The 13,911-nt window shown below is 34.8% G+C and overlaps 1 protein-coding gene across 4 annotated transcripts in view; it reads left to right on the forward strand.

Annotated features, from left to right (window-relative positions):
* Positions 1-13,911, forward strand: part of LOC138156902 (gephyrin-like) — a 472,574-nt gene that overhangs the window by 331,670 nt on the left and 126,993 nt on the right. For all 4 annotated transcript variants that reach the window (XM_069082398.1, XM_069082401.1, XM_069082402.1 and 1 more), the window contains exon 3: positions 9,389-9,446. In XM_069082398.1, the coding sequence (XP_068938499.1) occupies positions 9,389-9,446 (58 nt within the window). The remainder of the gene's footprint in view (positions 1-9,388; positions 9,447-13,911) is intronic.

Consider the following 13,911-nt stretch of genomic DNA (forward strand, 5'->3'; position numbering starts at 1 on the left):
TCTCTCTCTCTCTCTCTCTCTCTCTCTCTCTCTCTCTCTCTCTCCCTTCCTTCCTCCCTCCCTCCTCACTTTTGTCCTTTGTTAGTAATATATAGAAATTCTGATAATTTCTGTGGGTTTGTTTTATATCCCACAACTGCTAAAGTTGTTTATTATTTCAAGTAGTTTTTTAGTTGACCCTATCTAGGATTCTCCCAAGTATAGCATCATATCAATTGCAAAGAGTGATAGCGTTGTTTCTTCTTTGCCTATTCTAATTCCTTCAATTTCTTTTTCTTCTCTTATTGCCAAAGCTAAAGTTTCTAGAACAATGTTGAATAACAGTGCTGATAATGGACATCCTTGTTTCACCCTTGATCTTACTGGAAATGTTTATATCTTATCCCCATTACATATAATACTTGTTGATGGGTTTTAGATAGCTGCTACCTGTCATTTTAAGGAAGACTCCATTTATTCCTATGTACTCTACTGTTTTTAATAGGAACAGGTGTGGTATTTTTGTCAAAAACCTTTTTCTGCCTGTGTTTAGATAATCATATGGTTTCTTTGTTTACTTGTTGATATGGTCATAGTTTTTCTAATATGGAACCAGCCCTGCATTTTTTATATAAATCCTGCTGGTCATAGTGTATTATCCTTGTGATAAGTTGCTGTAATCTCTTTGCTAATATTTCATTTAAAAATTTTGCATCGATATACATTATGGAAATTGATCTATAATTTTCTTTCTCTGTTTTAACTCTTCCTGATTTAGGTATCAGCACCATATTTGTATCATAAAAAGAATTTGGTAGGACTGCCTATTTTCCCAAATAGTTTAACATAGTATGGAATTAATTGTTCTTTAAAGGTTTGATAGAATTCACTTGTAAATCTGTCTGGTCCTAGAGATTTTTTCCTTGGCAGTTCATTTGATGGCTTCTTCAATTTCTTTTTCTGAAATGGGATTTTTATTTTAGGAGGGCGGAGGCAGGGCAATTGGGCTTAAGTGACTTGCCCAAAGTCACACAGCTAGTATGTGTTAAGTGTACAAGGCCAAATTTGAACTCAGGTCCTCCTGACTCCAGGGCTGGTGCTCGATTTACTGTGCCACCTAGCCGCCTCTGAAATGGAATTATTTAAATATTTTATTTCCTCGTCTGTTAATCTGGGCAATTAATATTTTTGTAAATATTCATCCATTTCACTAAGATTGTCAATTTTATTGGCAAAGAGTTGAGTAAAAGAGCACCTAATTATTGTTTTGATTTCCTCTTCATTGGTAGTGAATTCATCCTTTTCATTTTTGTTACTGATAATTTGGTTTTCTGATGTTTTTTAATCAAATTAACCAAATGTTTATTTATTTTATTTATTTTTTCTTTTTTTCATAAAACCAGCTCTTAGTTTTATTTATTAGTTTAATAATTTTATTAATTTCAGTTTTACTAATGTCTCCTTTGGTTTTCAGAATTTCTAATTTTGTATTTAATTGGGGATTTTTAATCTGTTCTTTTTCTAGCTTTTTTAATTGCATGCCCAATTCATTGATCTTCTCTTTCTCTCTTTCATTCATGTAAGTATTTAGAGAAATAAAACTTCCCCTAAGGACCACTTTGCTTAAATTCCATACGTTTTGGCATGCTGTATTATTATTGGCATTCTATTTAATGAAGTTATTGATTGTTTCTATGATTTATTGTTAGACCCACTCCTTTTTTAAGATTAGATTATTTTGTTTTGAATTACTTTTTAATCTATCTTCCCATGCCCTTTTATTACATGTAATTTTTCTTGAATCATGATCTGAAAAGGATACAATTAATTTTTTTGCCTTTCTACATTGGATTTTGAGGTTTTTATGCCCTAATACATGGTCAACTTTTTGTGTAGGTGCCATGCACCCCAGGAAAATGATGTATTCCTTTCTATCCCCATTCAGTTTTCTCCAGAAGTCTACCACTTTTCTAAAATTCTATTTACCGCCTTAACTTCTTTCTTGTTTATTTGTAGTTAGATTTTTGTTGTTCTGAGAGGGGGAGGTTGATGTTCCCCACCAATATAGTTTTACTATCTATTTCTTCCTATAACTCCCTTAATTTCTCCTCTAAGAATTTGGTTGCTGTAACAAACAGCTTGGTATATATATGTTTAGTAACGATATTACTTCATTGTCTTATACTACCTTTTAGAAGGACGTACTTCCCTTCCTTATCTGTTTTAAATAGATCTAGTTATACTTTTGCTTTGTCTGAGATCAGGATTACTATCCCTGCTTTTTTTACTTAAGCTGAAGCATAATATCTTTTGCTCCAACCTTTTACCTTTACTCTGTAACTATCCCTCTACTTCAAATGTGTTTCTTGTAAGCCACATATTGCAGGATTCTGGTTTTTAATCCACTCTGCCATCTGCTTTTGTTTTATGAGAGAGTTTATCTCGTTCACATTCACAGCTATGATTACTGTCTGTGTCTTTCTCTCTATTGTATTTCCTCCACATATCCCCCTTTTATGTTTATCTCTCTCCTTTCTCCCTTTACTTCCTCAATAGAGTTTTCCTATTGACCACCACCTACCTCTGTCAGCCCCCTTCCTTTACTTCCCCTTTTCCAATAATACTTCTTTTCTCCCTTCCCTCCACCCCTTCCCTTTTCATTCCCCTTTCATGTCCTGCTTCCTGTAAAGTTAGATTTCTATACCTAACTGATTATGTTATTCCATTTTTTAATGAAATCTGATGAAAGTAAGGTTCAAACAATGCTTATCTCTCTCCCATCTTTTCCTCTACTGTAATAGGTCTTTGTGCTTTCTCAATGTGATGTAATTTACCCTTGTATGCCTCCTCCATTCTTCCTCTCCCAGTACAATCTGTTTTTATCACTTAATTAGATTTTTTTTATCATGTCAAAGTCAGCTTATACCCATACTCTTTGTCTATTTATACCCCTTCTAATTGTAGCAATAAAGATACTCAAGAGTTATAAGTAGACTCTTCCCGTATAGGGATGTAAGCAGTTTACTCTTATTAAGTCCCTTATTAAATAATGTTTTTTTTTTCCTGTTTACCTTTTTATGCCTCCCTTAAGTCTTATATTTAAGGATCAAATTTTCTATTGAGCTTTAATCTTTTCATCAGGAATGTTTGAAAGTCCCTTATTTCCTTGAATGTCCATCTACTCCCCAGAAATTTTATGCTCAATTTTGCTGGATCCCCGGACATAATCCAAGCTCCTTTGCCTTAAGGAATATCATATTCTAAAACCTCCAGTTTTTTAATGTAGAAGGTGTAAGGTGCTGCATAATCCTGACTTTGGTGCCATTGCATTTAAAGTGTTTGTTTCTCACTCCTTGCAGCATTTTCTTCTTGACCAGGTAATTCTGGAATTTGGCAACAATATTCCTTGGCATTTTCAATTAGTGATCTCTTTTAGGAGATGACCTTTGGATTCTTTCCATGACTAATTTACCTTCTGTTTCTAGTATCTCAGGGCAGTTTTCTTTGATGACTTTTCAAAAGATGCTGTCTAAGCTCTTTTTGGTCATGGCTTTCACATAGACCAATAATTCTTAAATTATCTCTCCTGGATCTATTTTCCAGGTCAGTTATTTTTCCAATGAAGTATTTTACATTTTCTTCTATTTTTTCATTCTTTTGTTTCTGTTTTACTGATTCTTGATGTCTCATAGAGTCATTAGCTTCTACTTGCCTAATTCTAATTTTTAACAAAATTGTTTTCTTCAGTTGTCTTTTTTACCACCTTCTCCATTTGGCCAATTCTGCTTTTTAAGGATTTCTCTTCAGTGAGATTTTTGTGCCTCCTTTTCCATTTGGCCAACTGTACTTTTTAAGGAGCTGTTTTCTTCAGCATATTCTTTTCCCATTTTACCAACTCTCTTTTTTAAGGGCTTTTTTGTCTACAGTCAATTTTTGTCATTCCTTTTCCAAGCTGTTGAGTCTCTTTTGCATACCTCTCATTTATTTTCCCAATTTTTCTTTTACTTCTCTTATTAAACTTTTAAAATCTTTCTTGAGCTTTTCCAAGAAGGTTTTTTGGACTTGAGATGGGATCATGTTTTCCTTTGAGGTTTCACACGTGGATATATTGACAATGTTGTCCTCTTCTGTATTTGTGTTTTGGTCTTTCCTGTCCCATAGAAAAAATCTGTTGTCATTGTCTGTTTCTGCTTTTTGTCCATAATGTTTGTCTTTTTCCTGGTTTTTAAAGTTGAACTCTCCTGCTGGAGCACACAGGGCATAGTTTCAAGCTTCTTGTGCTAGGGGCCAGGGACCTGATTACTGGATTTCTGGTCACTGTTTGGGAGAATCAAAATTAGAGAAAAAGAGAGATAAATGAAAAGATACATAGATATCAGCTAGAGACATCTATCATTACATCAGTGGGCATTCATTTATTCAGTAACTATTCATTGAACATACATTATGTGTAAGACACCATGTTTTTGTACACTATGGAATCAACAAATATGGTATAACGGGCATCATAGTCTGGTCAGGAACATTGAAAAGTTGTATAAAGTTATATATGAATAAAAATCATTACTATGAAGTACTTATGGGATAGGATTCTGGGAAGATAGAGTAAGTCAGAAAATTCTAAGATCTCGAGATTTTCCCATACAAAAGAGATAAAATACGCAAACAAAAATCAGTAGGAATAAATAAGAGTAGGGGTAGAACAGGGGTCATCCTGGGACAATCAGAGAAGATCTGATTAAAAATCTCAGGACAAAGTTTGGTCCCTGTGAAGATTAAACACCGCCAGGCTAGGTCGGCTTAAGCAACAAATGGCAAGCCCTAGGGTTAGCTGGGTTGGGATGCTGCCTCAGCCCAACCACAGGAACTTTTTTTCCCTGGACAGTGAGGGTAGTTGGGTAGTTGGGTAGCTGAACCTGAGGAACACCAGGCTGAGCTATGCTGTGGTGATGTGGCCTTGAGTGAGAAGGAACCAGCACACATCTGGTGAGTGCAGAAGCACTGGGGTGAAAACATTGCTGGCTGTGGGTACTTATAGGAATCTGGAAGTCTTGGTTTTGGTTCCAGGCCAGAGGAGAGAACTGAAGTAGGATCTAAGACCAGAGGCACCATCCTCCATGCCCTAGGACTAGAGGTGATTATAAAAACTTAAGTTACTATGAGTGAAAAAAAAATGCACAGGCAAAGGATAAAGAATCCAGCCATAGAGAGTTATTGTACCATAAAGAAAACCACGATTCATATTTAGAGTAGGATATTGAAACAAGGAAACCTTCCTTCACCCAAAAGAGTAATGTCAAATGTTCACCTGCTCAAAAAGAATTCATAGAAAAACTTTAAAAAGACTTTTAAACTCAAATTACAGAGATTGAGGAAAAACTAAAAAACAAACAAAAAATCCAAGAAAAACAAGAAGATTATGAAAAGAAGTCAGCCAATTTGAAAAGGAGATCCAAAATCTTAAGGAGTGAAATGACTCCTTGAAAATAAGAATTGGGCAAGGAGAAGCCAGCAAAAGTATGAGATCAAGAAATGATAAAATAAAATGTAAACAATAAAGAAATAGAAGAGAATGTGAAGCATATCATAAGAAAAACAAATGATCTGGAGAAGAGGTCAAGAAGAGAAAGCATAAGAATAATTGGACTACCTCAAAGCTGTGATCCAAAAAAGAATCTTAATATAAAAATACAAGAAATAATTAAAGAAAATTGTCCTGAAGCCTTAGAACAAGAGGGGAAAGTAGACATAGAAAAAAATCCATCAATCACTGACTGAAGGCGAGCCTATGAAGAAACCTCACAGGAATATTATAGGCAAATCCCTCAAAGATAGTAGGAGAAATATAAGAAAAAACAAACAAACCACAATTTAAATATGGCTGTGCCACAATTAGAATCACACAAGACCTAGCAGCAGCACCATTAAAAAGCTACAGGTCTTGGAACACTATATATCGAAGAGCAAAAGAACAGGGGTTCTAGCTGAAAATATCATACCTAATAAATCTAAACATAATCTTTAAAGGGGGGGGGAGGAGACATTTTAATGAATTGTCTGACTGTCAGGATTTTGTTTAAAAACAAAACAAACAACTAAACTTAACAGAAGATTTGACCTATAAGAACCAAGAGAAATATAAAGTTCATATCAAAAACTAATTATAAGGGACTCAATAAAGACAGTCTGTTTACCTTTTATGTATGTAAAATGTATGTCTAAGATTGTTATTAGTAATTGGGTAGTTTATAAGAACGATTGGAGTAGATCTGAGTGTGATATGACTTTAAAAGTGAAACTGTTTATGAATAGCAACAAAAGAGTAATTATTTTATATAAATGAGGTTCAAGAAGAAGAATCGACATAGAGGATTTAGGGGAAGAAGATGGCTATTGTTCTGGAACTCTGCTTTCATTGGGAATGGATTCAAGAGAGAACTACATGCACATACATATATGTATGTATGTATGTTTGTATGTAAGTCTAAATTAAGAAAGAAATAAAATTCTAAAGGGATAGGGAGTGGGGAGAGGATAAGGGAAAGATCTGTAAAAAGGAAGGTCGAGGGAATAGGTTAAAGGGGGATATAGAAAAGTGTTCAGGTTAATGGGAATGGGGGGATAAGGGAGGGATCTTTAGAGGGGGGTGGAATAGGAGGACAAGGTAGTGAGTAGAAGTAAATTAGAGGTGTAAGGAAGGATAGGAAATAAGAGATAACACAAATATTAAAACAAAGATCAGGAGTAGAACTTATTAGGCAAAGTATATGTCTATATATGTATGTATGTGTGTATGTATATGTATCTGTATGTAAATATATACATGCTTAATGGTAGTCTTTGGGGGGCAGAGAATGGGGGAGAACAAATTTGAAAGTTCACATCAGAACAAAAGAAAACTTACAAGGAAGCAAAGAAAAGATGGACAGCTCTCAACACAACACATACTATTTGTTATATAGACTTTCTTGACATTGAAATTTATTGCTATGCATTTTGAATTCTCTCTTACATTCTGCTGTGCACATTGCATGCCTTTTTTCTTACATTATTTATTTCAGTATTTGTTTATAGTGTTTCTTTTTCTTTTCTCTATTGTGTATTTAAGTTTGAATATTTTAGTCTAAAATTAAAAAAATATTAGGTATTTATTGTGTGTAAGGCATTGTGTTAAGCTATTATGAAAATAACAGAAATGACATTTTATATTTAAGAATTTTACTAATGAAAAAAATAAATTTAAAAATTAAAGAAAAGAATTTTACTAGTGATTGTATTGATATTGTGCACCTCCCACGGATTAAGTTTTATTTCTTCTTTTGGTTTCATTTTGTTATTGCTTAACAATATATTTTGTTTTTCTGAAATATTTGCAAATTTATTCAATATATATTAATTAAATACTCATTATGTGTTCAGGACTGTGCTAGGCACCATAGATACGATAAAAGTATAAGATGCATTGCTTAATGGTGGAAACAAAATGTATCATGAAATAATCATAAAATAATATAAAGCAATTTATAATCAAAGTTTAGGTGGCATAGATTGTTATTTTAAAATCTGAATTATAAAGAATTCAGACATTTATAGTGCAGTATTAAATGTCTGATATGAGTTCTATAGTATAGTCCCTTCATATGCACCTTAATATTAAATTACTCAGAGGATTATTTCACTGTCATGTCCAGAATTCTAAGTCAAATATTATTTCAGCAGTAATTATTATACAAATTTGAAGGATTTAAGTTTTTTATTTAATGTTAACTTTATTCAAGTACCCTAAAATTCAAAATTTAATTTGGAGGGGAAAATTATTTTGAACTTATTTGCAGTTGAGATCTGTCAATATTTGTGGTATAAGATATGAAGTGATATCTAAAATGATTGTAAAGATCGGAACCCTTGAAAAATTTAGGTTGATGAAGATTACTTTTCTCTCTGGAAAAAATTCAGATCCACAGAAGTAGGCTTAATACCAAGTTGGTAAAATAATATGTGTGGTAGATAAAAATGAAGAGGCAAAAAGGAACAGGGGCAATAGGTTGAGGGAACTAGCTTTTAGAGCTAGTTTCTCTAAGGCTATGTTTGTTTATGAGTCAATTTTTTTTTTCTTTCATTATTTCTCAATTTATTTACTGTGTTAGGTCTGTTCTCTTTTCACAGCACGTATATTGACCTTTCTCATTTATGTGATTAGTATGGTCAGAATGACCTTCTTGCCTTTGGCTTGGTCATCCTTTTGTCCAGGTGTGGAGAACTGCGGCCTTGAGGTCATATGTGGCCCAGTAGGCCCTCGAGTGCAGACCCTTGACTGTATCCAAACTTCACAGAACAAATTCCCTTAATAAAAGGATTTGTTCTGTAAAGCTTGGGTTTAATCAAAAGGTCGCACTCAAGGACCTAGAAGGCCACATGTGTTCTCCATCCCTGATGTAGTTAATCTGTTAAGTCATCAGACTGTTAAGTCTGATCTCCTCAATTTCAATGGACATATTAAGCCATCAGCTACCTCTGCCTTTCAGAGTAGAAATGGTTGTCATTGAATTGGTATATAGTAATATTTTTGTAGAAGTCTGTGATACTGGTTTTTTTTTACTTTGTAAAGCTGGATTCCACTGTAGGCTGTGTGTGTGTGTGTGTGTGTGTGTGTGTGTGTGTGTGTGTGTGTGTGAGAGAGAGAGAGAGAGAGAGAGAGAGACAAAGTGTCAGTAGCATTATCTATATGTACTATAAAACAGATTTTAAAATCAAACTATCTTTTCCTTTGTTATACACTAAACAAGTAGTATCCAAACTTTCTTAATTATGCATTGCTATCCATAAAAATATTTTATCACACCCACCTACTGTACATATACGTATGTATAAAGTATATTCATGTGTATAATAAAACATGAAATAGATATTATTTAAAGATTAAATGATTGTGAAATTAATATTTTTGGTTAATTTTATCTTATGGACAATATGAAACCTCTCTTGATTGAATCATATTTATATTTTTAAATGGTAATATTAAATAATATTTTAATGGAAATTGAAAAATTGAATATGCTTCATTTTTGGAAAAAAAAATCTCATTTTGTGAATGATTAGGAGACCTGGTTCCAAGCTCCTTTTTTTTCTATACTTAAATTTAATGTTTGTAATAGTTGAAAAAGAAAGCCTCACTGGATATAAAATAAAGCCTTGTTGCCTATCTTCCTAACTCATGATAACTCCTTTTTCAAACTGTTAACCAATAATATAGTTTTAGTTGAAATTCAGTCAATTAGGGGAGTTTCCATCTCCCCTAATGTCATAGTTTTTCTTATAAACTAGTTGGAAGATGTTGCATTTTATATTTTTCCATATCTTCTTATATACTGTTCTTGATTTTGAGAGTATTTTTTTCTTCCAATTTCAGGTTGGGTGGGACTATATCGGCTTACAAGATAGTACCAGATGAAATAGAAGAAATCAAGGTAAAGTACAATATCCTTTAACTCTGAAAAAAACAGTAGGCCTGGGGAAGGGAAGAAAAGAATTCCTCCTTTAAAAGAAAATTAGAATTACTGAATTAATGTTGAAACCTATTGAATTTCTAATTAGTGATAATTCTTAAAGAGGGCACAGAGTTATTTTATTCATCATCTGACTTCACTTAACCATCTGAAAAGATCTTTAAAGAGAAATTTTAATAAATATAGAAAAGAATCATTCATTTTTTATGAAACTTTATCATTTGGGGTCATAATAACTTTAGAAGAGGCACTTCAGCTGGTGGTGCCTAACAGATCAGACAAAGCTTCTGTGCTAAAGCTTTTGTGCTAAGGATGTTTACTACATAGTATAATTTTTTTTGTCTTTTTTTTTGGAGGGGAGGAGGCAGGGCAGTTGGGGTTATGTGACTTGCCCAAGGTCACATAGCTAGTATTAAATGTCTGAGGCCATATTTGAACTCAAGTCCTCTTGACTCTAGGGCCGGTGCTTTATTCACTGCACCACCTAGCTGCCCCTTGTTTAGTATAATTAATAAACTAAAATGGCTACTTATAAATAAGAATAAATATTAAAATCTATGTATGTGAAAGTGAATGGGAAAAAGCCCACACCTTCTTTGCCTAATCTGGGAAAGTTTCGTAGTGAATAAGAGTCCTGACATGGGCTTATAATGGTAATGAAACAATATAAGAGAAAATACTGAAACTAATTTTTCATCTTGTTTCAGTTCCTTTTTCTGTTGTCACACTAAGCATGACCTCCAATTTTAAGTAATTCTTACTCACTGACTTTAAAAACATATATAACCAATTGTGCTATTTTCAATGTATAGTGAGAAAATTGTCCCAGTACCCAAAAACTTGACATGCTAATATATTCCTTTCCCCTAAATTTTGTTTCAAATTCTTTGGCCTCAACAGAGATTTATTTTTATTAAATATAAGTTCACTTCAAGGATAGCAATGCTTAGGAACGTTGTTATTCTAAGTAGTAATGAACTATAATTCTTTCTTTTTTGGGGGGGCAGAGGGCAATTGGGGTTAAGTGACTTGCCCAAGGTCACACGGCTAGTTTTTGTGTTAAGTGTCTGAGGCCAGACCTGAACCCAGGTCCTCCTGATTCAAGGGCTGGTGCTCTATTCACTGTGTCACCTATCCGCCCCTGAAATATAATTCTTACATAGCATTTGCACATATCTGCTTATTTAGAAAGAGAAGGGGGTGGGAGGTGGAGAAAGACAATGCTTATTTTCTTTCCTAGGCCTTAGTCCTACTGCCTATTCCATTGGAAATTTTGTGGATTTCAAAAATGTTAGGGAAAGTTGAATATTCAACATAAACATATCATAACTCCTTTAATCTCTCCTTGAACCATGTGGCAAAGATGTTTTTGGAAAAAGTACTGGATTTGGAATAAGAGTCTTAAATACCTATGTGATCTTAGACAAGTAAGGTCCCTCCTGGGCCTTAGTTTCTTCTTCTGTAAAATGGAATTAGAATAAATGATCTGATATTTGCACATCTGTCATCCAGGAAAAAAAAAATTGCACTTCAGAATTAGTAGATCATTGAATTTTTTTAGCCTCTTTCATACTACTTTTCTGGGATCACTTTTGAACAAAGTAAGAATAATGGTAATTTAAAATAACCATAAACAGGCTCCTTTTATCTCTCCATTTTTGTTACATATGAATTGTGGTTGTAATTGTTCTGATGGGTAACTGACAGTACCAAACTACAGTTTCTGACTTTATTTTATTTGGGACAGATAAGTGAGATAGTAGAGAGAATTCCAGAAATGAAGTCATGAAAACCTGCCTTTGATCCTTGCTAGTTGTGTGCATCTGAGCACTTGACTTAACATCACCTCCTCTCTTAACTGCTCCCTAGCCCCCAGACCTACTCCACAGGAACATTCAATTTCCTCACTGATAAAATTAGAATAATAATACTTGCTTCATAGGGTTCTTGTGAGGATCAAATGATATAACACTTGTAAGATGCTTTGAAAATCTTAAAATGCAGGGGAAAGACGGGGAGAAAATTTGTAACTCAATATCTGGCAGAAAAGAATGATGTAAATCAGAAGCTAATAAAGCATTAAAAAAATCTTAAAATGCTATTTAAGTGCTAACTATTATTATTCAAAGGAAATGGTGGTCAAAAAACCCCCTTATTAATGGTGGATTTTTTTTTTTGCCATCAAAAAAGAACTAAAAGAAAGCAGATAGAAATGTGCGTGCATATATACGTGTGTAATACACATATATACAAAGATATATTCATGTTATATATGTATTTTATATAAAAGAAAGTATTTCATATAAAATAAACTATATAGGGGCGGCCAGGTAACACAGCGAGTAACAGCACTGGCTCCAGTGTCGGGATGACCTGGGGATCGAATCCCGGGCTCAGACACTTAGCACCCACCCAGAAACACATGGCTGTGTAACCTTGACCAAGTTACAATTGCTTAGGGGTGGCCAGGTGGCTCAGCGAGTAAGAGCACTGGCTCCAGTGTCGGGATGACCTGGGGATCAAATCTGGGCTCAGATACTCAGCACCACACCCAGAAATAACTGGCCATGTAACCTTGAGCAAGTTACTTAACCCCGATTGCTTAAAAAAATAAATAAATAAACTATATATACATTATATGTGTATTTTATAAAAAATAAATTTCTGTGAGCATAATCAGTTCAAACATAGGATTAATACAAAATACTCATGTTTAATATTAAGAAATATAATTGAAAAGTTTTAGTTACATTGTTACAGGTTCAAAACAGAATCAAAACAAGTAGATATTTGTGGAAGTTGAAATATATAATTTTATTCTAATTTTCTCAACTAAATGTCAACCGAAAGTCATACCACAAGTTATTTACAGCATTATTTAAAAGGCAGCCTAATATAGGATTACCAGAAACTTTTTATCACAAAGTGAAGTTGATAGGAATTTCAATTTCTTTGTTTGCTTTCTATCACAGAAAAACCTAAGTTTAGATGCCAAAGTTGTATTTGTGATGATACCATCACTGATTCTTTCCTTATCCCAGGGAAACAGCAGCTTGGTATAGTGAAAGACAGTCTTCTGGCAGGAATAGGAGAGAAACTATTCCATTAGTTTTCCACCACTGGTTTCCTCACCTAAATTACCTAATACCTTAGATACTCTACAAAAAGAGCCACTATAAATATTTTTGTACATGTAGATCCTTTTCCCTTCTTTGTGATCTCTTTGGGATACAGATGTATTCGTGGTATTGCTGGATCAAAGGGTAGGCACAGTTTGGTTGCCCTTGGGCATAGTTCCAAATTGCTATTCAGAATGCTTAGTTCAGTTCACAACTCCACCAACAATGCACCAGTGTTCCAATTTTCCCACACCTTCTCTAACACTTATCATTTTTTTTCCTATCATATTAGCCAATCTGATAGAGGTGAGGTGCTACCTCAGAGTTTTTTTTTTTTTTTTAAGCAATCGGGGTTAAGTAACTTGCTCAAGGTTACACTGCCAGTTACTGGGGTGTGGTGCTGAGTGTCTGAGCCCGGGATTCAATCTTCAGGTCCTCCCAACGCTGGAGCCGGTGCACTTACTTGCTGTGCTACCTGGCTGACCCGATGCTACAAAGTTTTTTTTCTTTTTGCTTTTTTGGAGGGCATTTGGGGCTAAGTGACTTGCCCAAGGTCACACAGCTAGTTTTTGTGTTAAGTGTCTGAGGCTGGATTTGAACTCAGGTCCTTCTGACTCCAGGGCCAGTGCTCTACTCACTTTTCTCATGTTATTCTTGGAAGGTTTTGGTGCAGGAATTCTGACTTTATTTTTTTCCTCCTGCTCCATACTTTGATCCTTTTTGTCCCCACAATAGGAGTCTATTGTTGGATTGCTGTGCTTGCTTTGCTTCCTTTGTTTCCTCATGTTGCCACTCAGTTACTTGACTTTTGAGCTTTTTGCCATAATAGAACTCTGCTACCAGACAGAGGAGCTTTGTCCTAATTGCTGCGGTTTTCATAGCTGCTGGAACTATTAGTTGCGTGCCCTCTATGAAGCCTCCACATACTCTGGCAAACTGATCATGCACCCCAGGACCTCCACCCTAGACAGCAATCTAGATCCAAGCAGGTTAAATCAAAAGTGATTACCCCTCAGACTGGTTGCTTGGTCCCCCTACAATTTGCAGCCAAGGAGCTCTGAAGCAGCCACATGGCAGTGTCTACACAGCCGTGGTGCCTCAGTGGCTTCTCCCTCCAGAAGCTAAAGGCCAGACCACACTCCTGAACTCGCAGTTCCCAAAGTCCACACTGCATTGACCTCTCACTTTGTCCTTGGCATGTATGGGTTGATAATTCTGGAAACCACCACAACTGCTGGTGATCTGAAGTCCCTCCAGCCAGAGGCTGGTTGTGGCTGCCCTCAGCCTAAAAACCTCTGGCTCATGTG

Source organism: Petaurus breviceps, unplaced genomic scaffold (genome assembly GCF_028583685.1).
Source record: "Petaurus breviceps papuanus isolate PSGF00001 unplaced genomic scaffold, PetGlider_PUasm1.0 164, whole genome shotgun sequence".
Lineage (NCBI taxonomy): Eukaryota > Metazoa > Chordata > Mammalia > Diprotodontia > Petauridae > Petaurus > Petaurus breviceps.